The sequence below is a fragment of the Carassius auratus genome, chromosome 23 (assembly GCF_003368295.1).
Source record: "Carassius auratus strain Wakin chromosome 23, ASM336829v1, whole genome shotgun sequence".
NCBI lineage: Eukaryota > Metazoa > Chordata > Actinopteri > Cypriniformes > Cyprinidae > Carassius > Carassius auratus.
In genome coordinates this window covers 11,539,130-11,567,047 of record NC_039265.1, presented here as the reverse complement: position 1 = coordinate 11,567,047, position 27,918 = coordinate 11,539,130, and the positions used below count along the sequence as shown (strand labels likewise).

General features: G+C 38.8%; 1 protein-coding gene across 1 annotated transcript in view; it reads right to left on the bottom strand.

The window, feature by feature from the left end:
• Positions 1 to 244: 244 nt before the first annotated feature.
• The window catches only part of LOC113041326 (disks large-associated protein 4-like), an 81,771-nt gene continuing 54,097 nt past the window's right edge, over positions 245 to 27,918 (bottom strand). The window contains exons 3-13 of the mRNA XM_026199794.1: positions 22,967 to 23,827; positions 22,477 to 22,721; positions 20,172 to 20,258; positions 19,714 to 19,870; positions 17,665 to 17,884; positions 9,047 to 9,468; positions 7,456 to 7,544; positions 4,985 to 5,340; positions 3,417 to 3,508; positions 2,088 to 2,240; positions 245 to 1,247 (exon numbers count right to left, since the gene is read on the bottom strand). Coding sequence (XP_026055579.1) covers positions 1,023 to 1,247; positions 2,088 to 2,240; positions 3,417 to 3,508; positions 4,985 to 5,340; positions 7,456 to 7,544; positions 9,047 to 9,468; positions 17,665 to 17,884; positions 19,714 to 19,870; positions 20,172 to 20,258; positions 22,477 to 22,721; positions 22,967 to 23,827 — 2,907 coding nt within the window. The 3' untranslated portion in view covers positions 245 to 1,022. The remainder of the gene's footprint in view (positions 1,248 to 2,087; positions 2,241 to 3,416; positions 3,509 to 4,984; positions 5,341 to 7,455; positions 7,545 to 9,046; positions 9,469 to 17,664; positions 17,885 to 19,713; positions 19,871 to 20,171; positions 20,259 to 22,476; positions 22,722 to 22,966; positions 23,828 to 27,918) is intronic.

The window sequence follows — 27,918 nt, the reverse complement described above, 5'->3', positions numbered from 1 at the left end:
GAAGAAACAAGTCTTGGTTGGCCTGAGGGTGAGAACATTTCCAGCAAATTTTTGGATGAACTATTCCTTTAAAGCTTATAATGTGATACAAACTCTGAAAAAATGAACGAATCGTTAACGAAAGTGGCATCAAATTTCATTTCCCTCCTTTGGCACATGAAGAAACGGGCAGTTTAATATGCACCAAAAACTAGAAGCAAAGCATTTGTGTAAGTACTGACAAATCTGAAACAACCTTTCCAAATCAGCAAGACCTGGGTGACGGAAGTTTTTAATATCGGACAAAAGAAAAAAAACATCTTCGATCACAAATGACGGGCTCTGATTGGTCACACACACGGAGACCGTGTGCTGGAAACACATGGAATGACTGGACAACAAAAACACACTGAAATTATAATAATATTACAAAACAGACTTGGCCCAAGTAAAAATCTGGACATTGTTGTTGAGTTTTTAAAACATTCATCATAAAAACAAAGTGGAGTGGTCATGTTTGAACCCTATTAAATAAGCAGAGACCGGGTGGTGCTCCGAGCGCTTTTACGTGAAAACAAACCAAGCTGGACGTGTTTCTGTGTTCAACTTTACTGGAGTGAATCAAACACAACGAGTGGAGGCTTCCCACGGCCATCCAAACATTTCCATTGGAGCGCGAACGTCCAAAACCTTGGTGGGAAAGGGAACTGAACAGAGAGCAGGAAGACAAGTGCACGGGTGCGGGGTCCTGAGTGCATGCTGTGGGTCATGTGACGTGAGAAGCGGGTAAAGGGTCTGAGATCATCAGAGATATTAGCACAATTTACACACAGAGTCTTGATATAGTTCCATGAGATAATTAACTTTTAGAACATTTAGAATCATCGTCATTTAGAATTTTAGCGTCGAGGGGAGGTTCTTCTGTGGCAGCGTTCCAATTCCGTTTTTTTTTTGCTCTTCAGATTTCATGTTTTTTCTGCTCGTGTGGTTTCCGACCCCCCGGTGCGCGTGTCCTCGTCAGGAGTTTGTTATTTTGGGGTTAGTTAGAGTCGCGTCTGAGCCTCGGGGACGTAGATCTCGATGCTCTCGGCGCTCTCGGTGGCAGAGTTCTGTCGTTCAGAAACCGCTCGCTTGGCCGCCATCAGTCTCTTCCTGGCCTCCTGACGCTGTTTGTCGGCCAGCGAGTCGCTGCTCTTCTCCTTTCCTCCGCTGGGTTTGACCTTCACCGTCTTCTTTGGTGTGTGGGACGGAGCCGACTTCTTCTCCTCCTGAAGACATGCATTCAGGAATTAAACTCTGCTTCTGTTAAATACTACGAAGAAGCTGAAGATCAGTTATATAAGAGTGTATACACACACACACACATTTATAAAATTGTATCTGTAATAAACATTAAAGATGTTGTCGTTTTTAAAAACTAATATAAATGTTTTTTATATTTAATCAATTGAAAATTTGACCTGTTAAAATGTATTCTAGCTTATATGAAACTGTACTAAATAAAATGCATTTATAAAACATTAAATTATTTTTCAGAATACAATACAAATAGAATATATAAAACTTAAAAAGTTTTTTTTATAACAAATACAGAAATGTATACTAAATATTAAATTTCAATAAAATGCTTATTCCAAATTATCAAAGGAAATATTAAAATAGTATTGAATTAATATACATTTTTAACCCCCTCAAAAAATTATTTGATTATAAAATATAAATTATTTAGATTAATAAAAATATAACATTACTAATTTTACTTTTAAAATTTAAAACAAAAAAATTATTAGCTTATATTTAAATACATTTTGGACATAAATATTATTTATAAAATAACAAAATGCATATAAAATATAAAAGTATGCATACAATATACTACCATTAATTTTTTTTAACAACAGTGAACTATTTACTACAAACACCATACCAAAAAATACAATATATTCTGCCTACTTTTTGTTTTGTTTTTTTTGGGCTAGATTTTCATCATGTGATGTTATTATAGATGGCCGCCTCTATGTGGTGACACGAAGTTCTAGATCTAAAAGCTGAAGTATATCCACAAACCAGACAACAGTTAAGATGTTGGAAAGGTTTGTCAGAGGGACCTTTTTGTCCTGAGTCTCGCACATCTTCCAGTCGTTGGACTTGAGGAGGTGCAGCTCGTCAAACTTCATGCTGATGTCCTCGATGGAGAGCTGCAGCAGATCCCAGAACCCGGCCAGATCCTGCGCTGTGGGCCGCGGCTGAGCACTCGCATCCTGACCGGAAACACACAAACACACACTCACACATCAGTCAGCAGACTACTGCACCGCTTCAATGAGACTAAACCGAAGAATCCAGCAGAAAAAAGCAGTGATGTGTCTGTGATAGAGACAGACATCCAGCAGAGGACGCCGATCACCAGCTCTTCTGCAAAGACATGCGCTTCTAAATACATGAAGAATAACTAATATATGATGAGAGTAGATTTAATCCAACAGGATTTTAGTAAAACTAATGCAACAAACTAAAATAAATAATAATAATAAATCTAAAAATAATAAAATATATACTTTTTATTTACATTTAATAAATGTATACAGTATATGTTTTAAGATTAATTACAATTTTATATTTATGTGTATACACTATACTTAAACATAAATAGAAAATTGTCATTCATCTTAAAACATAGTTACTAATTTAATAATTATAGTTATAAGAATAAAGATTAAATAATGATAATTCCTTATTCACAATATATATTAGGAATAAATAAAAAAAGACAATAAAAAATATATAAATGATATACTTTTTATTTGTATATTATTCGTCCTGCAGCCAAAGTTGCCAGCAGAAAAATAAACAGATTCATTAATAATTACAAAAGCATCTATAAAATATGGGTAAAGGAATATTCATTAATTAATATACCTTACTAACATTTAATTCATTTATATACACAATCAATTCTCATAAATACTTAAATATGTAATTGCAAATAATAATAAAAAAATAGCTGTCAATAAAGAAAATATTCCTAATATACACACACAACTAAAATTCGTATTAATGAAAACAATAAAAAGTTAAATAATTATATACTTTTAATTTTTATTACTTATATACATTAAGATTTGGATTCACACTTCTAGATAGATAGATGGATAAAATTTGTTTTAAATATTAACAATATAATAGTATAAGTGTATTGTTTTAATTACAAAAATATATATACACTACATTACAATAATCAGAAACACTTTAAAAATAATGTTTTTGTTCATAAAAAAAACCCCTCAAAAGCAAGACATTTGGGGGGATTATATATATATATATATATATATATATATATATATATATATATATATATATATATATGTGTGTGTGTGTGTGTGTGTGTGTGTGTGTGTGTGTGTGTGTGTGAGACCCTGTGTTATAGAGACACTCACCAGGTTCTGCTCACAGAGACCCTGAAACTGCTTGAACTTCTGAGACATCAAGAGCTGAGCGCATCCTACGGCACTGCGCACCTTCCCCAAAACTACAGAGACACAGAGAGACCCGCTCATCATCATCATCTTCATCACTGACACAGCCATTCATTCTCTCTCTCTCTCTCTCTCTCTCTCCTGCCAGGTTCAACCCTAATGACTTTAATCACCGGCTCCAGGAGCCAGAATTAGCAGACGAGAGAAAGGCGTCTGTGATTAAAGCTGGTTAATGAGGGACTGATATCATCCATTATTCAAGGATCCGCTGGGCATCTGAAAGAAGCTCTTGAGATTCCTGCACATTCATTTCACTGAAACCGGTCTAAAACAGGGTTTCAGTTAAATATGCTAGAAAAGTTCATTAGATCGGCCAGGATGACATGCATAATAAACTTCACACTGACACAGTTAGTTTTACTGAAAATTGTTACCTTTAATACTATTTTTATTTATTTTTTTAAAGTAAGAAAAAATGTAAAAAATTAATTAAAGGGATACGAATTGTTGAATAAAGTCGTAAAGTGTAATTATTCGAAGATGAACAAAGCATTTACAGGTTTGGAGCGACATGGGAGTTATTTTTATTTTGGGGTGGAGTATCTCTTTAAGGGCAAGTGGTTATAAAAATTAATTAAATAAATAAATATATACATATGTATTTTTTTTAATTCTTTAAAGCATAAAATTTACTTGCACACAAATATACATATACACACACACTGATAAATTTTTTTTTATCATTTATATCATAAAATTATTATATTATATATAAATTATGCATCATAATAATACCAATTTATTCCATCCTTTATTCAATTATTTATTTAGTTTTTGATATTTTTATAAGTGGTTATAGTAGTGTTAATTATTATATCATGATTCAGGTTGGGTATCATTTGAATTGTATCGATTACGATTCTTTTCGATTACGATGTGATAAAAAAAAAAATATTAATCATATTAATTATTAAACTGTCACTGACTTGAATGTGCACGATCCAAACCTACGTTTTTATATTTCAAAACTCAAAACAGGATTTTGAAATACCATTTACATGGTAATGCAATGTTTGATTTTAAAATGGGTTTTAAAGCATGAATTTTGCGATTTCAAGTTTTCAAGTGATATATAATTTCTGATGATTTCTAAAATGTGAAAATGAGAAAAAGGAATCGAAGAAGTCTTTTTTTTTTGACAAAGGTAAGAACTCCTGTTATAATGTAGATTTTTGAGGGTGCACTCTTGCCATAAATTAATCTATTACTTTTCCTACATAATTTTTTACAAAAAACATTGGTAAAATATATATTCGGGAGTCTTAGACTTTTCCAATGATATTTAGTTTGTCAAGATTAGATTCGATTTGTTTGTAATATAGTGAAGTAAACTTAGGCGTCCCGTATTTGGGGCGGGGTGCCAGTTAAGGGTTAAACAGAGAGCTAATACAATAAATTGTTATTTATTTTTATTATTGATTAGTTGAAAACCGATTTTGTATTATTTGAATAATTTAGATTAGACTCACCCTCCTCTGACAGCGGTTTGTCTTTGGTCTCCTGCTCCATCTGCTGACACCAGGCCTCCATGCGTTCGGCCTCGGCCTGAAGAAGTTTCTGGAACCAGCACCCGTCCCTGAGGCACGCCGCACCCCCAGGCTGCTCCACGGCCCCGTTCATGCTCCCAGCCTGCAGAGACGGGTCGGGCGGCGGGAGGGAGGACGGGTCCAGCGCTGGGTCCAGCTTCTCCTGCAGCGAGGGTTTGAGAACGCTGCCGCAGTCCAGACTCTGGTGGGGCGTCTTGTTCTGCGAGGGTTTACCGTCGGACTGAGATTCGGCCTCCGTCGTCTCCTGTCTAGACGCCATGCTAGTGTAGCGACTGAGTCTAGACACAAAGAGAGAAGAGACCCACTAAAGACACCGACTGACACTCAAACTACACACTTCCATTAGTTTATGAATCCATTATCGGAAAAAATAAACCAGCTGAAAGTACATTCCTTGTGGAAATGGCTTCTTCACACCATAATGTCCTACTTATGACAACATGCATTTTATCAGAGATTTTGTAATTTAATCACAAAATAATGTTTTATAATTCTATAATTTTCCAATAAAATTGACATCATGATTATACATTTCTTTAAATATTAGAATTTATATGGGATTATAAATTCACATTTTTCACAAATATTGTAATATAAAAATAAAACTTTTTTTAAATTCTATAAAAAAATTTTTTTTTCATATGATAAATAAATAGTTTTCTAATAATTTATATTTTGCATGTAGTCATTTTGTACATAAAAGGGCAAAAAATACATTTCTAATTTGTAAAAATAATTAAATAAAATTATATACACACATATATATATATATATATATATAAAACTGCGTAAGGCTAAATTATGAAATCCTAAATATAAATTTACCGTTAAAAAATTATAAATTCATATTTTTTATAAAACTTAAAATGCATTCATAAACATAATTATGCATTTCTTTACATACTGTAATTTAAAAATAAAATTAAAATATTATAAAATATATTATTATATTACACCACCAACCAATTGTTTCATCCTTCTAATTACACTATTATTCAGTTTTGTACATCAAGGACATAAGAATACTTAATTGTTTTTCTATTTTAAATTCTACAACTTAAAATACGATCAGGCATTTATTTAAATACTATAATTTAAAAATACAACCAAAATATTCAGAAATATACAAAAGTTGTTTTGTCAGTCATTATCCGTTCTCGTTTACCACAGTTCAGTGGATCTGGAGGCGGGGCTATTTTGCATATTCATAGATCAGTGCATATTAAATGAGGAAAGAGTTTAGAGTTACATTCAAGATACTTTAAAGTAGCACTATGTTACTTTTGTATATAAAATGAAATATAATGACCGAGTACATCATAAACTCCACTGGCTTCCGGTCTCCTTTAGAATTTGATTTAAATTCATTTTTTATTCTATGGCCTTTTCTAATTTCTAATTTATGGATTAGTATTGTTATCTTGGATTTAATTAGCATTTTATTTCATACTTCACTATATTTTATGATTGTTTTGTACAGCACTTTGGTCAGTGTAAGCTGAATGTAAATGTGCTCTATAAATAAAATTTACTTTAAGGCATGAGAAAATTGTTTTCACAAGTTTTTTTTGATGATCGAAGATGAGTTTTAAGGGATAAAATATTCGATCACAGGAGACTTTAAAATTTGAAAATACCAGATGAGAGAACAACAAAACAACGAACAATACAGCTTTATTCATTTGTTATTATATGTTAACTTATTAAGAATTTTAAATCTATTTAGAAATATCAATTTGACAAATATCAATAAAGAGAAAATAAAAAGAGACTGGGAAGGCAGGCCGGGAGAAAGACAGACAGCTGGTGTGTGGGACACAGCACACTTACAGAGAGAAGTAAATCAGAGCGATGGAAAGATATGAAAATAGACTGCAACGGAGAGCGCCAGGAAACAAAGCGAGTGGGAGATGCGTACAGAATCTCATTATCTCCTGCCGTCTGCACTGAATCATTACTTGTGAGGGTTTTCAGCGCCATACATGGCTGAGAAACTCTGCTGCTGACTCACACACACACACACACACTTGTGGTTCACCGGGACTCTCCATAGGCGTAATGGTTTTTATCATGTACAGACTGTATTTACACCTAAACCTACCCCTCTCAGAAAACTACTGCCAACTTTTGAATTTCATTAAACACAGTTTTGTATGTTTTTTAAGCCTTTTGATTTACAGGGACACAGGAAGTGTCCTCATAAACCATGTTAACATTGTAGTACCTATGTCATTATACACATGTGTGTCCTCATAAACGATACACACCGGTACACACACACACACACACACAGCAATCACCACACTTTTTTGAGAAATGCTGTCGACATGCATATCAAAGCGCTAAATGGAGGTGCAACTTTTCTTTTCTGGAGGATGCAAAAGGAAACTCACGGCCTGCCGTCTTCAACCTGAACCCCGATGGACTGGAACCTGGTGGTGGGAGTTTGCTCCTCTCTCAGAATCGGCTGCACACAGTCCACCTGCCACGAGAGTAACAACTCAGATCCAACACGTCTAGAGTTTAAAATGAGCTCAACACCGCACTAGGAGGTCACCGACTGGTTCAGCCAAACAGCTCGAGTGTGAAGAGGTCGTCTGATGGAAAACAACATCTTTCCTGCTCTTTAGAAAAGTCTGATATGTTAAGTGATGTAGTTAATATTCATAACTCACACCTCCCTCGCTAGTTTACACAGAGCATTTAAAAGGACACTAATACAAAACCTCTCATTCTGAATTAGTCATGGAGCGTCACATCCATGAGCTCATTAACATACAACCGCCCACATTTACATATCAGAGTCCACTGTAGTCAACAAATAAGCCTGAATTACTGTATGAATTAAACATAAGATCATAAATTTATATGTTCACATTATATATAAATAAATAATTGTAATTTTTTGAGTTGTCAAATATCCTACAATTTTACACAACCAGTAAAATGTTACTTTATTACAGTTATTTTTGCTGTAATATGTGACCTAGGATGGCAAAATGAGTCACGATTTGTTACTGTGAGATCTTTTTCATGGCTTATTATCACTTTTATGAACGCTTAACATCAATCAAGTTTTGCAATTTATTTTCTCTTTCCTGCATGTTCCTTTCAAAGCTAAAACGTCAGACGCAGAAGTGGTTTGCTTGAATTTAAAACAAAGAAGGTACAACTCTCAGAAAACACAAGTAAGGAACATTTTAGTTGTTTAATGACTATGTGGAGCACTGAGTTCACTAGGCGAGGCCTTAATGAACTTATTTTTGTGAAAATTCGACCAAACTGACATTTTTCACTTGTATTCTGACTTATTTTGCCAGCAAGAGTCACATTATATATATAATATAAATAATGAAAAATGTAAAAATAAAAATTATATAAATGATCAGAATTGTATAATATAATTTTACACAACTGGAAATGTTATTATACTTTATCATACAGTTGTTGTTTATATTTTATTAATTTTGTAAATAAAGAGTAAAGTGTGGGGGGTTAAATTTCTCTAAATAAAACCATTAAATAAATATTTAAATACCCAATTAAAAAAATAAAAAATTATTTAAAAAAAACAAACAAATGAGTAATATCCATTACATTTCATCTTCTCCCAAAATTGACCAATGCTACAATAAAATACAACTAACATCAATTAATTTAAGTATTTATTAGGCATTTATTTATATTTATTTGAGTAAGTTGGCAATTTTTGTTTCTTCTACTTATCAAATTGCAATAATGCATTGTAAAAACCTACAGGCCTATACCTTTAAAATTCATACACACAAAAAAAAAAATTCTTAAAATGTCCAATAATAAAAACAGCTTCTATTTCTTAAAATGCACTCACACTGATGTTTTGCATCAGCAAATTAACACCTGAAGAGTTAAAGCTCATGCAAATGACTATCGCACATGATTTATCGTGCAGCACTAGCATAAAAGCATCATGACGACATCAAAAATATTCCTACACACACAAACCTGAATGCCAATGGAGGAGAGCTTTCTTTTGGGCGGGGCTTGCGGTTCGCTGAGTGCCACTGTGAGGCTCGCTGGCTGGTTTTTGGCGTCTGGGGCGGGAGAGGGCGGGACTATGGTGGGAGGGGGCGTGGTCACTCTGGCGCTGGGTAGGGGCACGGGTTCCCGCGGGGCGGGGATTGGGGGCAGGATGGGTGGCCGCTTGGCCTTGACCAGACTCCCCGTCCGAGAGCTGGCGATGCTGTCGGAGGAGTTGCTGCGTCCTGATTGGCTGTTGACCTCGCTGCGCTGGTCCTGGCTGTCCAGGTACGTGTCCTGGGCCGATTCGGTGCTGCTCTGGACCGTCACCGCGATGTAGGGTTTGGAGGTGGTTCGAGGAGGAATAGGCGGAGGATTCTTCTTATAGACGGCCGTACACGTGGAGACTGAAAAACACAAGAAGATGGACCGTCAGAATCCTCCCACAACCCCAGTACAAAGTCTCATCACACGTCTTTACCCAGCAGCCCCTGCTTCGGAGCCACAGGAAGAGATGAGACAAAGACAGGCATTTAAACACTGGAATCTGGACGGCATTCCTCTCATACCAGATGCGTCAGGAATGTGTCGCCCACAAAACATGAGCTGAAATCTGCTGACGAGACTCTGGGTTTGGTACAGCGTGTCATGAAGCCCGGTGATATCGCTCGGTCGTGTATTATTAGCCTGCTGAACGGTGTAGGAGAAGCTTCTTTGAAAGCGTACAAGCCGGTAGGCGGTAGAACCAAAATCTATTCCACCTCATGAGTCATTTTAAATCACCATACAGTTATTTTTACTGAAAATTATATGTATTATAACAAAATCATACAGAGATGGGCCAGTGTTTGACAGTCTTAAGGCTTCAATGCAATAATCAGATTATTGGTAACAAACCATGTTGCCTTGATGATCAATTCTTTAAAAAATAGTCTCCAATTTACTTTATATCTGAGATCAATGAACTTCAAAAAAAAAGTTAGAAGCATTGCTATTTATTTGCATTATGAGAGATCCATTGATTCGAGTTGTGTCAACACTGAAGGACAGAGCTGGACTACAACATTACATTAATCAACAGTTCTGCAACAAGCACAAAACTTGTTTTACCGAGCGATCAGGGCTAATATCTGCCCTCCCTCGAGAGGTTTGTGAACAATTCTCCTCTGTCTTGGCCGTGCTGTATAGAGGACTCAGTGCCAGGACAAGTCCAACACAATATTGGATCAATCTGTGTCCTCTCTGGCATTGTGTGCTCTGCTCGCCGTTTGGTGCCAGGACAGATGCTTCACAGCAGTCTATGAGCATGTGTTTGTCGATACAGATGACAAAGAGCTGATCTAAATGCATACCAGTCAGAACGAGTGTCCAACAGCTGGTAAAAACATCACAATAATCCACTCCACTCCAGTCCATCAGTTAACTTGCATGCTTATAAGAAACAAATCCATCATTAGGTTGCTTTTAACTTCAAAACATTGCTTCGAATACAACACAATGATCTATAATATTGTGTTCTCAGGTGAAAAAGTCACCTCGTCTGAATCAGGAGAGAAATCTGCACAGATCAAACACCATTTACAAGCAAAAACAGCTGTTTTGATGTGAGAGGACAACAGGAGATGCATGTTTTCTCTGTCTTAATGAAGCATTATCTTGGATTATGGACTCATATTTTAGCCAGAAGCAACGAATTGAAGATAAAACATCGAAATGATGGATTTGTTTCTTACATACACGCTGCTTTCCTCTCAACAAGACATAAACTGGTCTACTTGGGCTGTTTTTAATCAGCTCTCATTCTGACGGCACTAGGGGTGTAACGGTTCACAAAATTCACGGTTCGGTTCGATACGATACACTGATGTCACGGTTCGGTTCGGTTCGGTTCGATACGTTTTAGATACAGCAAAATGTAAAAACATCTCAACTTTTCAGAATGCCGCAAGCGCACCGCGGGTCATGTGACAAGAACCAACCAATCAGCTTCATCCTTTCCCGTAACAAGGTTGAGAGCTCAGCCAAGATGAAGGAACAGCTGATCATAGTTGTATATGGATTGCAATTTTGAAATAAATTTAGTAGCAGAGCTACTGCAAGCGATTTTTAGAGCTGCAAATCCATTTATCCTTCGCTGAAATTTCCGCGTCTCATGGAGAGAGCACGTCATTGTTGCTTAGCAAAGACAGACGCCTCATGAGCGCTTCTGCCCGAGCGCTTTGGAAAGGAGGAGAAAGACGTGCTTAGCGTTTTCCACGCGTTTTTAGGAGCGATATGTGAACGCATTGGCTATTTTGCAACGAGCCTTCAGCGCGTACTGAGTGAGCGAGCGCCTGCTGAGTAGCCTAACATAAACATATAAGATGGTGTTTTTTTCTTCTTCGGGAGTGTCAGGGGCGTTGCCTGTTACGTTGTTTGGGTTATTGGGCTACCTTGTTGAACGCATATCATTATATTTCTATCTCTCTCTTTTTTTTTTTTTTTTTCAAATATAATTAATTACTCCAACGAAGCGTTCGGTATACATAATGCGTACCGCGTACCGAACCGAAAGCGTCGTACCGAACGGTTCAATACGAATACGCGTATCGTTACACCCCTAGACGGCACCCATTCACACTGGAGAGCAAGTGCAGGAATACTACATTTCTCCAAATCTGATGAAGAAACACACTCGTCTACATCGTGGTTGACCTGAGGGCGAATACATTTTCATTTGTGGGTGAACTGCTCCTTTAAGGAAAACAATAAACCCTACAGTAATGAAAGTGCAACGGCTAATTATTCCCACTGACAGCTATTGAACGACTGGCTTCTGTGAGACGTAGTGGCAATTTAATTAAACACTTTTATACTGAGAACAAATCTCAAAGCAGCACTGAATTAATCACATAATCACATCTCGACCTCCCTCGAGAACTTCAGCAGTCGTGAATAAAACCGTCGTTTGCTCTTAGCAGAGACTGTCTGGTACGGAGGGTGATATGAGTTTATGACACAGTTGGGGCTCAGATCCAGATTAACGGCATTAGAGCCAGTCGCTCTGCCCCGGGGCCCCGGCCAAACCTCACATGGCCTTTCTGTGAACACACAGAGGACAAGCTCCAAAATATGACTAGACTGAGGCACGAAACACAAAACAACTCTGACATATCTTTATGCAACTCTCATTCATACGAAACTTCATTGTGACCGCGTGTCAAAAGCCATCGTATGACTTCAGAAGACATGAAACGGGTATTTTATTGCCTAGATTATATTTAAATGCTTAGTTGTATTATAAAAAGCGCTGTAATTTTAAAACACATAATGCAATGCAACGCAATGGAAGCTTTTCAAAAGCCTGATGCACTTTGTTTCATGCATAAGACCTTAAATAACTTTGTGCTGTAATGGAAAAAAAACAGCATACAGGTTTGGGTGGGAGTAAATGATTCACCACAAACACTTTAACCCCATAAAGCTACTGTATCATATTTGAAACATGCATTTCTATGGCCACACATGACAAAACTTTGCTGAACTTTTGCTTTTTTTCATCTTTTTGCCATTTAAATATCAGCATCTGCACCAAATTGTATATTTTCGTCCACTTTGGGCCTAGAGCTAGAGATTAAACAGGGCTGGTTTTTTCCTCCAGGTTTCTTATTAAATCATAATACAAGTCATTATATCATGGTTTATCAAATATGCTCAACAAAAAACAAACATGCAAACTTATTATTATTATTATTTTTACTGAAATTTAAACTAGTTTTACTTTAAACGTAGAACATTAGGAGTAAGTCTGACTCCATGACTTTGAGTATCTTGAGTGATGTCACAACTTTAAATGATAAATATGCCTTTGGTACATACAAGCCATAAATGCAAAGAGGTGTAACGGAGTACATTACACATAACTTTTCATCTCATTCAGACTTCTAATCCTTATTAGGAAGTGTTTTAGATTAAGTGCACATCTTCTCTCCAAAGCACAGCAAGTGTTTACCAAGAAGAGAAACACTCAGTCTAGTTGGAGTAGAACAAAATAGTTTGTATGGCTGAAAATATGCATAGCCTAATCAAACTTTTCCAACATTTCTCCATGGAGATTCATGATTGAGGAGAGCAATTTCAATTTGGGTTTAGATGCTTTACATATTCAGTTTATTACAGGAAAGCATGAACAATGCATGCTCTCTTCCAATGTTAGATAATCTTTCCCTGACTTTGCATTGCAAACAATAGCATTTGACCTGATTTAAAACACAGTGCACAGACACCGGCCTTTGTGTGACTGGATGCAGAGCTCACACGTGCACTGTTGATCCACACGCATGCACTGCTCTGAAAACAGTACTTTGCAGGAAAACTGCACGCGTGAGATGCAAGCTGTCATGTTCGGGTAAGCGATGCTGTCATGCTTTGCCTGTCTAGACAGATGCATCAACATAAACACACCTACAGAAGCCACAGGCACATGCTAGCGTGAGCTAACCTGCTAATGAAATCACAATATCTCTAAATCTGATAATGAAACGATTAACGGAAACGCATCTCCGATGCTAAATCTCGCGAATCACCAGATGTGTTACTCGTGACTTCCTCTGACCCCGAGCTCATGCCAAAATCGTCTCGAGGCGATGCTGAGCTCTTTCGCTCGTTCGTTACACAAATCCACACACCTTTTCCTCTTCCTCTGTGTGTGAAGCGATCAGCGTCGACGGCGTGCGTCCATCCCGTCGCGTTAAACAAAAAAGACACGATTAAAAGATCCACTGAAAGGTTGTTATTTGTCTTTTTTTCTGTGTTTCTTCCGAACCCACCCGCTGTTAGATCTTTTCGCTCAAACGGAGCCCACCATCCACGTCTAGAGGAGTCGAGGAAAAAGGACCGATCCGGTAATCCGCTTTCAGGACGCGGGATTGGAGGGAGACGCGCTCGAGGCGTTCACTCGGTGCGCTCTCATTGGTCGGTGGGCGGGGCGTATAGATTGACGCGGACAAATCAGAATCGCTGTTTGTGCGTCACACAGAATCCCCGCTTGCGCGCGCGTTCTCTTCTTCAAAGCTCTTTAATCTTTTCCATTGTTTTTTTATTACTTGTAACATTACTTTTTATTATACATAGCCTACTGAAGGGCATTTATTCATTCATCCATGCATACATTTTTAGTGCTATCAAACTATTAATCACATCCAAAATAAAAGTTTTAGTTTAGGATGCATAATATCTGTATGTGCTATGTATATTTATTATGTATATATAATTACACCGTATATATATATTGAAAATATTGACATGTTAATATGTTGATTCATATAATTTATATTATATATTAATATATTTGATATGTAAATATAACATTTTCTGAAATATATGCATGCACGTGTGTTTTTAATATGCATAATAAATTTACACTACACACACATATATTGTTCGTTTCTCAAACGGAAGGTTACATCCTTTTAGATGTCGTTGCAAAATTTATAAAAATATCTCATTTTAGAATATTAACATGTCTAAATTTGACAATTTATTTATTAACATGCATATGACTAGTGAATGTGATGCTCAGTGAACTGAAATAAACGAGGCTTGATGACACATGCACCCTGCAATGCTATTTTATTCAGTAAAGCTACTAAATGTTACTAAAATGGCTTATTATTGAATGCTGTTTAATATACTGTTTGCTAGGTTTAAAAGTGAAGTGAAACCGTATGCATTATTCATGCCGGAAATAAAAGGTCAAGTCAAGTCCATTGCATTCTGGGATACAGTTTTTTATCAAGTAAGCTGCTTATTTTATCAAATATATTTTTATACATATACTGAAAAAAACATAATCAGAACTGCTGTGCACAACAAGCATAGTCTAAGAGTAAGAAAGTATGCTATGCCAAATGGAACAGGCAAAAAATAGCACAGGTTTTTTTTCTTCTTTTTTTTTTGCAGAAATGGTAAACAGATGGCCAAGATTTGTTTTTCTTAACAGCTTGCTACCTAAACTAAATAGCATTAGCCAGATTCCTCTCCAAAAATAGACGAGATTTCATTATTTGCTATTCTGAGCATACAACTGTGCTTTGTACTTAGTACACAAGTCAGCTTTCTCAAAACGCTTCAAGATCATCAAGAAATCAGGGGAATGCTGTCTGACTGAATCAATCTGGACTATGTTCGCCTTTCAAATTATAAGACCTTTCGATATGCAGTAAAATGCAATCCAAATTAAGTAGATCAACTGCAAAATCAGAACGGTCCACTGGCTGCTGGTTTATTAAGCGTTGTGCCAAACTAATCTGCTTGATGTCGGTTAATTCCTCTGAAAACCGGTTAAGATGAGGTTTAATTTGCTGTGGAGGTTTTGCCAGAGTTGGTCATGATGGGCCGAGAAACATCAGCCGTTAAGCTGAAGGACTCATCTCGCAGGACACCACCAGAGCTAATGTAGGTCAGAAGATTTTGTGTGTGTGTGAGAGACAGAGAGAGAGAGTGACAGACTGGCCATCTGAGACCTTATAAACACTATGACTGCAGCAGCCTGATGGATCTCGTATGGAAGCTTGTTTCTGTCACGGGGAAAAGTGTACATCAATTCTGACTTGTCTCTCAATTTCAAGTTTAAGTCTCGCAATTCAATTTTTTTATTTTCAAAATTTTATTCATTGCATTCTGATTTCATGTTTCGCTCATTTGTTTCTCACAATTCACAAAAATTTTTAACACATTTCTGAGTTTAATCTCAATTCTGACTTTTTTCAGATTTATGTTCTACATTTCACATTTCTGACAATTTTTTCATCAGATTTCTGAGTTGCAATTCAGACTGTTTTTTATTGAGTTGTACAATTTTTTTTAATTAATTAATTTTTTATTTGCTTTTTATTTTTTATTTGCAATTTGCAATTCTGAGTTTGTATCTTCTGATTTAGACGTTCCTTCTCAGATTTGCAATTTGTTAGTTCATATCTTGCAGTTCTGAATTGCATGAAAAGTCGCAATTTTTTGTATTTTTGATTCTGTTGAGGAAACAAGCTTCCATAATCTTGACCACACGAGTGAAAAAAGGACCAAATCCTTCCAAAAGCCTATGTTTTTCTCCAAAATGAACCAAAGTAGTCCATATGCCTCATGTGCTTCTACATAAGCCTTCAGTGAGTAAATGATGAGAGATTTAAGTTTTCAGGGGAACTATCCCTTTAAGAGGATCACTATGAGACAGTCGGCATGGTCTAGTGGCTGTTTTTACCCTCACACCATGATTCCAGATCATCTGTCTGGACTTGTCCACATGCCGACCTCTCCAAGCAAAAGAGATCCGACTTCACACTAAAGTCTTTATTACAGAGACAGAAAAACAAGGCCTGTTTGACTACACTGACATCGCCTTTGGAGGCAATAAAATAACATCACGATCAGTGAAAAGTCCACGAGGCCTGAGCTTATCAGGATGTTTTTATGTTCCATATCGAGGACTTTGTCTTCTTTATCAACACTTTCGTTTTTGCATATGCAAGTTCAGCACTAACCCTGTGATACATGACAGCAAGGTCGGCATCATTACTTTAAAGTGTTAAGATTATACAGTAATATTGAATGCATCAACCATTCACTGCCTTTCTTTCAGTTTCTCATGTAATTAAATACTTTACTCTAAACGCACAGCCATAAATCACCAAAGGACAACATACAGTACCATCTCAAAGTTCGGGGTCAGTATGATTTTTAAAATGTTTTTGACAGAAGTTTCTTATTTCATTAAAAATACAATTAAAAAAAGTGAAATATCATTCCAAATGTAAATAACTTTTTTCAGTGTGAATATATTCATATATCAAAGTATGTCCAGCATCATTACTCAGTCTTCAGTGTCACATGATCTTCAGAAATCACTCAAGAAACATTTCTGATTATTATCAATGATTAAAACAGTTGTGCTGCACAATATTTTTGTTGAAACTGATACATTTATTAAAGCATTTTCTTTATTCTTGTTGAATAGGAAGTCCAAAAGAACAGCATTTGTTTAAAATATAAATCATTTGTAACATTATAAATGTCTTTACTGTCACTTTCGATTTTGTGCCTCCTTGCAGAAAAAAAAAAGTATAAATTTTTCTCTCAAAAGAACAAAAAATGACCTCAAACTTCTGAAAAGTACTGTATAAGTGAAAAAAACTATTTTATGATTGATGTTACAAATGCAAGCTTATATTTCACCACCCCCCACAAAAAAAATATATTACTCAAAAAAAAAAAGACATTTATCATATGCATGCAATTTAAATAGTAAAATACTTATATATCGTGATATTATTTGTTTTTCCCAGCTTTTATTTTATGCTGATGTACATTATTCATAATACAGTATGTATATTTATTTAAAATCCGATGAGAATCCACATTGACAATAATGAAGATGTGAAAAGTAAAATATCTTAATGAGAATTTAAGGAAGAAGAGCATTGCTGTCAGGACAGTAATGTTTGAATGGAACAAAATCTTAACGGTCTTTAAACCTTCTTTACACAAGATGTAATCAGTCTTTTCTATTGACTCTGATGTAGTTTTCGGGTGTACGACAGGTGTCTGGATGTGTGTTGTTTGTGACTCACCGGTGGCGCTGCTGTAGCTGCTGATGGATGAGGTTATGGGGGGCGTCTCGTCGGAGTCTGCGGAGCCCGTGTCGTCGTCTTGAGAGCAGCCGGCCTGGATGGCGCGCAGGTAACTGTGGCTCCGCGAGCGGAAGCAGCTGGGTGTGGGCAGATCCAAGGCCTCCAGCGCCTGAGAGTCCAGCTGACCGTACGCCGAGCCGCTCCGGTAGCCCTGCTCCACCTGAAAGCACACGTGCAGGTTGAAACGTCCCACACGAGGCCGGCGGGGCAGACGGCCGTGGCCCGCCCACAAGCGAGCCTCGCATGGGGCGAGATGCGGCCGGCGCTTTAGGGTGGACTGATACATCGGAGCGCGGACATGAGGAGACAATGGAAGGTTTGCTGGAGCGCTCTCCATTCAGTCTAATGCGACAAATGAGGCTTAAAATGAGAACGATCTTTAATTGTATTCCTTCTCACAGTTTTACTGCTCCTTGTCTGTGGATGAGGGGGTTGTTTTATAAATTGGTATAAAAATGCTTTTAATTTAGACCTTTTTTTATCAAAAAAAAAAAAAAAAAGAAAGAAAGCAAGCTCCCTTACAATTGATTAAATATCAATATACAATTGATGAAAATTGTTAAATAACAATTTAATAAATAATAATAAATAATATTGTTTGTATTGTTTTATATCGGTCTTGCAAACAATGTAGTTAAACCTATTTCAAATGTAATATAAAAAGAAAATTTAATTCTGTTTTAGGTCTAATAATATGTTTTGGACCATGACTTCACTGTTTGTCATTTTTTTATATAACAAAATACTGTAATGTGGGAAAGAACCATATTTAGACCATATTTCACCACAAAGTCTCATTCAAGTTATGAATTGAAAAGTTATTTTTGAAAAATATGAACTGAAATAAAATTCAAATATTTATAAAATAATATAAATATAATATAATATGGAAATTCATTCTGTTTTAAGTCTATTAATACGTTTTGAAATGCTTTAGATATTTAAGAATAAATACTGTATTATGGATAAAATCTAAAGATATGTTATTTAAATAGTAAAATATTTCTACAACATCATAGTATCTTTTGTCCGGCTTTTAATTAATGCTGCTGTACATTAATTTATGTTTCTGTGATACAGTGTTTTTATTTAGAAACTAATAAGAATCCTCATTGGAAATTTTTTTATGTCTGCATTAAAAAAAAGGCTTAATTAAAAAAAAACCATTGTTTTAATATCTATGCAAGTCATTTCAAAAAGTATTTTTCCTTTGCTTAAATATAATTGTAACTTGTTTTGCTCCAAATCCATCAGACAGGGTGCAGAAGACGCCTCAGAGTCAGTAAACTGCTAAATGATTCAGTTGAATCTCTCTCCAAACTAACCTGCGAACAAAACAAAATCACGCTTCACACTCTCTTAAGCGTAAAGAGAGAGTTTGTGTTTGTTTGTCCAGCGGGAGACACTTCTATTAAAACCAAACAAACCGTAAAGCACAGCAAACTGCGTCTTAAGAGCTCACTGAATGAGAAATCACAAGCCATTCCCAGGAAAAAATACTTATAATTGCTGCAAATCAGCTCTGCTGTCCTCATCTTTCCTGACTTCTTTCCCTTTGATCCCAGAATCCAACATCAACAACATCCATCAGTCTTCACGTCACATTATCCCATTCAGCCAAACAGATCAATGCTCTTTCCTCCGAAGAAAAAGCTTCGGAGCATCGTCTTGCTTCAGGAGTCTTGATGTCTCCATCAGAAGAGCGAGCGTTTGAGTATCTCGTCCTGAAAACATGCCCTCCAACTGATTTCCCACCCTCCACGTCTCCTTAAACTAGCTTAAGGATGTCTTACAGCGTTTTAATCTGGAACACGCCGTTCCTGAGGTCAAGTGAACAGCAAGACCGCTCTGAAACATTTGAGCGTTTGATGCAGAGCGCACAGATTACAAGAGGTTTAACATCTGGAGAAGAACATGTGAGTGGTGTTGACAGCGCTACACTTTACCGCTGTGGTTTCTAGAGTGTGGTTTCTGGGGGTGGTTTGTCACCTGTCCCATGGTGGAGCCTCGTCCCAGTGTGGAGCAGCGCTGACCGAAGCCCCCATCAGCGTCCCAGTGCTGCAGAGCCGCCTCATTGGCTCCCATCAGACACTCCAGGTTGTCCAGGCTGCGATTGGTGGAGACCTCGCATAGAGACGGCATACAGCTGAGAGAAACACACACAAACACTAGAGAGTGAGTGCAGGAGACCTTTGCATCCATGTGCCAATCAAATTTTATTGTATATTCAGTAGCAAGCGAGAGCCAGGTGCAGTCCAGTTCGGACCAAGCTTAAAAAACAAATAAATCAAAACCTAAGAAGGTCAGTGAGGAGTCAGTCAGGATGGACAGTGGTGGACGTGTTCGTCATGCATCGGGATGTTACGTTTAAAACTGTTTTCACTGGACAGAGTGAGAGTGCGTCTGAGTGGTCATGTGATCAGACGGAGGCGGGGCTAAACACTAACCTGTGCAGGTGTGGCACTGAGGTGGTGCTCTGCAGAGGAGACCAAGCCACGCCAAACTGCTTCTGCATGAAGGGACATGGGCTCGGCCTGATGGGAAGGGCCGTTACATCACCATCCAACATGTCTAAGATTCATTAACAACTGACTCAACTGCGCAACTTTCCTAGGAAATTAAAGCTGCAGTAGGTAACTTTTGTAAAAATATATTTTTTACATATTTATTAAACCTGTCATTATGTCCTGACAGTAGAATATGAGACAGATAATCTGTGAATAAATCAAGCTCCTCTGGCTCCTCCCAGTGTCCTATTGCCATTTGCAGAAACTCCATCGCTCCCGGTAAAAAACAACCAATCAGAGCTGCGGTCCGTAACTTTGTTTGTGTTCAAAATGTAGAAAAATGTATATAATAAGCGAGTGCACCATCAATCCATTTTCCAAACCGTGTTTTTAGCTTGTCCTGAATCACTAGGGTGCACCTATAATAAGTGTTTATATTCGGACTATTTTAGATTGCTTCGGGGATACCGCGGCGGAGTAACCCAGTACCTTTGTGATTCTTCATAGACATAAACAGAGAGAAGTAGTTCCGGCTACGATGTTCTTCCGCAAGACGCAAGCAGTTCTGTTTATTAACCGCTAGAGCGTCAAAAGTTACAGACTGCAGCTTTAATCATACAGTAAATTACGTATTTCAAGCTTCAATCCAAACTCTTAACCTATTCTTTTCCTTGTTCCTAACATCTCATTGACAAAAATGCTGTTCCGGGACCAACAAGGTTGTATAAAAATATGAAATAACTTCATTTTTAAAAGTTTTAGTTTTCTTTAATGCTTATTTGAAATCATTTAGAGGTTTTCTGAGGCCCCCTGTAGAAATCTACTGCATTATGGTTATGTTTGGAAATTAATACTAGCATACTGTGCATGATGTAGTGTATCCTGAATGCTGTTTTTTAAAGAACAGATTATGCAACACTTTTAATCCAGCACTGGGGTGTAAATTTTCTTTTAACACTGGAGGGAACATAACTGCAGACAACACTCTCCTCTCCATACAACTGCAATGTTTTCACGTTTATGACAGACTTCTGACCACAGTTTCATGTCTTCTAAAGTTTATAACATACATATATAGCTATAGCCAACATACTCAGAATTAATAAAGAGAGCTTTTTATGTTAGCATATTCATCAAACAATAATTTGGCAGTTTTGATTGTGTTAAACCAACAACATTACATCACGAACAGAGTGTTAATTAAGCTGTGTATCATTTTATTTTAATATCAAAAAAGAATTGGAAATCCCTTCTGATTTGAAGCTTTTAGCAGTCAAGCTGTCAGTGTGCTGCCATCTGCTGGTCATAATGTGTTCCTCAGGCCATCCATGCTGAGATCTTCAGTTTAGGATATTAGGATTAGGAGCTTTGAGTAAATTCATAATGTAGTGTGTAAAAGGTTATTATTATAGTCAGGACTAATATAGTTAACTAAAACTAAAACTAAAGCCATGAAGCACATTTCTGTTGCCTGAAGTAAAATGAACATGAATATATATATATATATTTGTGTGTGTGTGTTTATCTGTGTCGGATGTGTGTGTGTAGTGTGTGCAGTGTGTGTGTAGTGTGTGTGTAGTGTGTGCAGTGTGTGTGTGTGCAGTGTGTGTGCAGTGTGTGTATTGTGCGTGTTTGCAGTGTGTGTGTAGTGTGTGTGTGTGCAGTGTGTGTGCAGTGTGTGTATTGTGCATGTTTGCAGTGTGTGTGTAGTGTGTGCAGTGTGTGTGTAGTGTGTGTGTAGTGTGTGCAGTGTGTTTGTAGTGTGTGTGTAGTGTGTGTATTGTGTGTGTGTAGTGTGTGCAGTGTGTGTGTGTGTAGAGTGTGCAGTGTGTGCAGTGTGTGTGTAGTGTGTGCAGTGTGTGTGCAGTGTGTGTATAGTGTGTGTGTGTAGTGTGTGCAGTGTGTGTGTGTAGTGTGTGTGCAATGTGTGTATTGTGTGTGTTTGCAGTGTGTGTGTAGTGTGTGCAGGTTGTTGTGTAGTGTGTGCAGTGTGTGTGAAGCCTGTGCAGTGTGTGTGTAGTGTGTGCAGTGTGCGTAATGTGTGTGTTTGCAGTGTGTGTGTAGTGTGTGTAGTGTGCGTGTAGTGTGTGTGTGAAGTGAGTGTGCAGTGCGTTTAGTGTGCGTGTAGTGTGTAGTGTGTGTGTGTAGTGTGTGTAGTGTGCGTGTGTAGTGTGTGTAGTGTGCGTGTGTGTGCAGTGTGTATGTGTAGTGTGTGTGCAGTGTGTGTGTAGCGTGCAGGACTCACCTGCGAGGGGGTAGCAGTGGCGGCTGCTGTTCACTGAGCGAGTGCTGTGTGGCCTTCAGGTAACTCTGGCGTCTGGCGGCGGTTTTGGGCGAGGGTTTGGGTGAAGGGGGTCCGTCCGAGTCCTCGCTGTCCTCCATGTCTCCCATGGCTTTAACATAACTGCCGCTGCGCATCCGTCTGCACGGGATATCCCCCACACCACCGCCTCCCTTACCCGTCGTCCCGCTCCAGTCACCCGCAGGCACCTGCCAGAACACTTACACTTACTACCCACAATGCATTTGGGTCAAAGCATGTAAAAAAAACTTTGAAAATCTAATTAAAAAATTACACTGATAAAAGGCCATTTAAAATGACAGTGGAATAATATTTATATACAAATATGTATAAATGTTATTGCCTATTATGAAATCTTTTATGCATGTTGTAGTGTTTGTCACAATCTCCCACACTGACAGTCTTTGTTCCACGTCAGAACAAGTGTCTGTACCTGGAGGAAGTTGCAGGTCATCTCCTGGCCGTGGCAGGACTTGGACTTGAGCAGGGTGCGGTTGACGGTGGCGGATCCCTTCTGGAGCACCTGTCGAGCCTGACAGAGGGTCAGCGTGGACCACGAGCCCCTCTTGACCAGCGAGTGTTCCCCCGTCTGTCCCGTGGAGGGCGGCAGGCTGACGGTGGGCTTGAGATCTCCACTGCTCTTGGAGGATTTGAGTGTATGCGCTGCGATGGTGTTGTAGCCCTGCGGATGTGTTCTGGGAGCCGCCTGACTGTCCGACACGGCCCGACCGAGTGTCATCATGCTGAGAGGGTTTCGATAAGCCACTGCTAACGGCCCGGCAGCGGGTTGAGCCGGCGCCTCGTCCTCCAAACCGTCATCTGAGCTCCAGAAGCCTGAGAGATTGGGTCGCGGACGGCGTTTGGTTCCTTCGGTCTTGGCGCGGTCTTTGCTTTTGCTGCGGCGGGCCGCTTTAGCCGCGTCTCCGGCTGGACCCGCGGTGATGCTCCCTTTGACCGCAGACACCTCCATGGACTGGGACTTGGCGAACAGCTTCTGGACGGACTGCACCAGGTTGCGGATGCGGCTGGGACTCTCGCTGCGCTGCTTGGAGCCGCGGCTGCGCCGGTGGAACTGCAGCGTGCTGAAGCCGTCCCGCTGCAGGGGTAGGTGGCGCTCCAGCTGGTCCAGCAGGTTGGCCGGGAGCCGGTTCATCTTGGCGGCCGCCGCGGATGAGATGGTGGCTGTGCCGCTGCTGATCATAGCTGGAGCACCCAGTCCCAGACCCAAACCCATGCCCATGGACATGGAGGACGTGAGCGTGCCCGAGTGACTGCCAGTCTGAGCCACACAAGCCTGCTGAGACACAACACACCATCATAAAATACTAGAAGAATGCACAATATAAACAAATTTATTATAACAAGTGTGAGTTAAATATAGAGTTTAAAACTGCACATCTGTTGACTGTATTACATATATCACATGCACACTATTAGAGCTTTTAACATATTTGTATTGTATTATTAAATATTAAACAATAAATGTTGTATTTATTATAATTATCTGCACTTATTATTTAACTAACCATATATCACCTGCACAATATGATTCATTTTATTTCAGTCATTGCAATTATTTAGGAATTTGTATGATGCATGCTCAATGTTACAATTGGTTAAAATAAAAATTAATTATTGTTTATTATTAAGTGTTTGTATTCAAAATTAATTATAAAACATTTTTATTATTGTAATTTTATTTATTATATTATACAAAAATATTTAATTGAACAAAAAGTATGACTGACAAATTTTTCACCAGAGATTGTCAACTGGCTGTATTTTTTTAAATTAATTTAACAATTAATTTCTTATGTATAATCTAAATAGGTTCAATAACAATAATAACAAATACAAATATTTGTATTTTAACTACTTGTAATATTGTGCATATGATATATTCATGCAAACTTCAACAAATATATTAGTTAACAAATATACCTTTTCAAACACAAAACATCTGAACTGTTATACATAAATGCATCAAATAATGGACAAGACGAATGACTGCATGAATTAAAACACTTATGATGAGTACTCCATGCTTTTTTTCTATTTCTATTAAAATATATATTGTTTATAATATATGTTATATTTTATATATGTACACTACTCTTCAGTCTCGCTGAGTCTGTACTTTTTTTTTAAAGAAAATGATTTTTTTTTTCTCACCAAGGATGCATTAAAACGACCGAAAGTGACAGTAATCACATTTTATAATCTTACAAAAGATTTATTTTTCAAATAAAAAAAATCTGAATATTATTCTGATTTCTGAAGATCATGTGTGTCAGAACCTTTGTGTTGCAATGTGTTATTTTGGCCACTAGAGGTCCCCAATGTGCACTCACGTCAACATTGTGCCTTTTGTAATCAGTGTAATTGTTTTCACATGTTTCTCATTCTGGGCTGTCTATTTAAGCTGATCACTTCCTTTGTATCTTTGCTTGGTTATTATTGTTCCTAAGCAAGTTGCTGCCGTAAGTCTGCTCTAGTTACAAGATCTATTCTTTGAAAGTATTTTTTGAATTGTTTTCCTGAGAATTGTTTTGCAGTTTTCTCTCTGAGTTTTTGTTTTGGAGACTGTTTTACTATTTTTGACCCGTTCTGGTCTGTGGATTTTCCTGTTTTATAACCTAACTCTATACAAAGGATATTTTGTTCCCTTTTGCTGTTTTTGTTAAATAAACTCTTCTGAGTTAAGTTTACAAGGCGTCTGACTATTTGGGTTCAACTACCTCCTGTGGCTCAGCGGTAGAAGTTAAGACTCTGGCATCAGAGACCCAAGTTCGAGCCCCGGTCCTGACAGAATAACCAAGCCACATTATGAACCCAGAGGCGCCAAATCCTCAAGAACTCCTTGCCACAGCTGCTCAGTATGAGTCCACAGTCCAACGCCATGAGTCAGCACTAGCTCAGCAGGAGGCTTTGATGGCTAGACACTCCCAGTTGCTGTCTGATCTCATGACTTCGGTCCGTCAGATCTTTGACCGGCTGCCCTCTACCTCAGTTACTGCTTCTCCTGCTGCCTCTGTACCCCTTCCAGATTCTCGAGTGCTCTCTCCTCTAAGTGAACCCCGCCTACCTCCACCACAACATTTCTCAGGTGACCCTAGTGCATGTGATGGGTTCCTGACTCAATGCTCTCTCACGTTTGAATTACAACCATCGTCCTTCCCCTCAGATCGAGCCAAGATAGCGTACGTCATCACCCTCCTTTCTGGCAAAGCCCTTTCTTGGGCAACCGCAGTCTGGAAGGCACAAGCCCCCTTCTGTTCAAGTTATTCCGCATTCGAAAAGGAGTTCAAGCGAGTCTTCGATCACCCCTTCAGTGGCCGACAAGCCTCAAAGAGACTTCTCACCCTCCGTCAAGGTAATGGCAGTGCAGCTGAGTATGCCATTCAGTTTCGGACCGTTGCAGCAGGGAGTGGTTGGAACAATGAGGCCCTCATGGTGTGTTTCCTGAATGGTCTGTCAGAGGCAATCAAGGATGATCTGGCTACCAGAGAACCTGCTGTTGATCTGGAAACTCTCATGGATCAAGCAATCCGACTGGATAATCGCCTGAGAGAGAGAAGCCGGAACCGCCCATCTGTTTCCTCATGGTCTGCCAGTCCAGCTCTTGCTCAAATGCCACCAGTGCCCCAAGATTCTTCGGAACCCATGCAATTGGGTAGGGCTAGACTTTCCCCCTCGGAACGAGACCGTCGTATGAGAGAGCGCTGTTGTCTTTATTGTGGATTGTATGGTCATTTTCGCTCCACCTGCCCCGAGCTTTCGGGAAACGCCCAGTCCCGTACAGGCAAGGAAGGACTGTGACGGGAGTTACACGCACCACTTCACCTTCCAACTCTGGGCTGTTCCTTCCAATCACACTCACTTGGAGAGGACAAAAACACCAACTAGAGGCATTGATTGATTCTGGCGCTGCCGGGAATTTCATGGATGTTTCTCTTGCTAAGAGTCTTCAGATCTCTACTTCTTCTCTTCCTGCACCCCTAACTGTGACAGCCTTGGATGGAAGACCATTGTCTCCCGGGAAAGTAACCCACCTCACCTCTCCCCTTGGTCTCACCACTTACCAGCACCAGGAGAGAATGTGCTTTCACCTTATACAGTCTCCAGAGTTCCCTGTTATCCTCGGTCACCCATGGCTTCTCCAGCATAATCCACACGTTGACTGGTCGACTGGCACTGTTCTAGGTTGGGGTCCCACCTGTCAGACTAAATGCTTGGCCCAGAACCCCCCTGACCTTATTCTCGAGTCCCAAGAAACCATAGATCTGTCTCAAGTCCCTGCTCCATACCACCACCTCAAAGCAGTGTTCAGTAAAAGGAAGGCCACCTCCTTACCACCTCATCGGCCTTATGACTGCGCCATTGAGCTACTCCCGGGTACCTGTCCCCCCAGAGGTCGTATATTCTCTTTGTCTCCCCCTGAACGAACTGCTATGGACCGATACATTAATGAAGCTCTTGTAGCAGGCATCATCCAACCATCCACTTCCCCGGCTGGAGCTGGATTCTTTTTTGTTGGGAAAAAGGATGGCGGACTTCGACCATGTATTGATTACAGGGGCCTTAATAAGATAACCATTCGAAACCGTTATCCCTTGCCACTAATGACAACTGCATTTGAAATGCTGCAAGAAGCCTCCATCTTCACTAAGCTTGACTTGCGCAACGCCTACCATCTTGTTCGCATTAGGCAAGGAGATGAGTGGAAAACTGCCTTCAACACGCCCACTGGGCACTATGAATATTTAGTTATGCCCTTTGGCCTCACTAATGCTCCCGCAGTATTTCAAGCTCTCATCAATGATGTTCTCAGAGACATGTTAAACCAATTTGTTTTTGTCTACTTAGACGATATCCTCATCTTCTCGAGTTCCCTCCAAGAGCATGTAGAACACGTCAGTAAGGTTCTGAGGCGCCTTCTTGATAACCATCTTTATGTTAAACCTGAGAAATGTGAGTTTCATGTGACCAAGGTTCAGTTCCTGGGGTTCATCATCAAGCCTGGCCAAATACAAATGGATCCTCAAAAGGTTCAAGCTGTTGTGGATTGGCCCTCCCCCTCATCGGTAAAAGAGGTACAGCGTTTCCTTGGCTTTGCCAATTTTTATCGCAAATTCATCCGGAACTTCAGTACTGTGGCGGCTCCTTTATCTGCTCTCACCAAGGGGAACACAACCACCTTTTCTTGGGGACCTGAAGCAGAGTTGGCTTTCAACAAACTGAAGAAATATTTCACCTCTGCACCTATTCTCATTCTCCCAAACCCAGATAGACCATTCATCGTGGAAGTCGATGCTTCAGATGTAGGGGTTGGAGCTGTATTGTCCCAGAGAGGAGAGGACAACAAGCTGCATCCATGTGCATTCC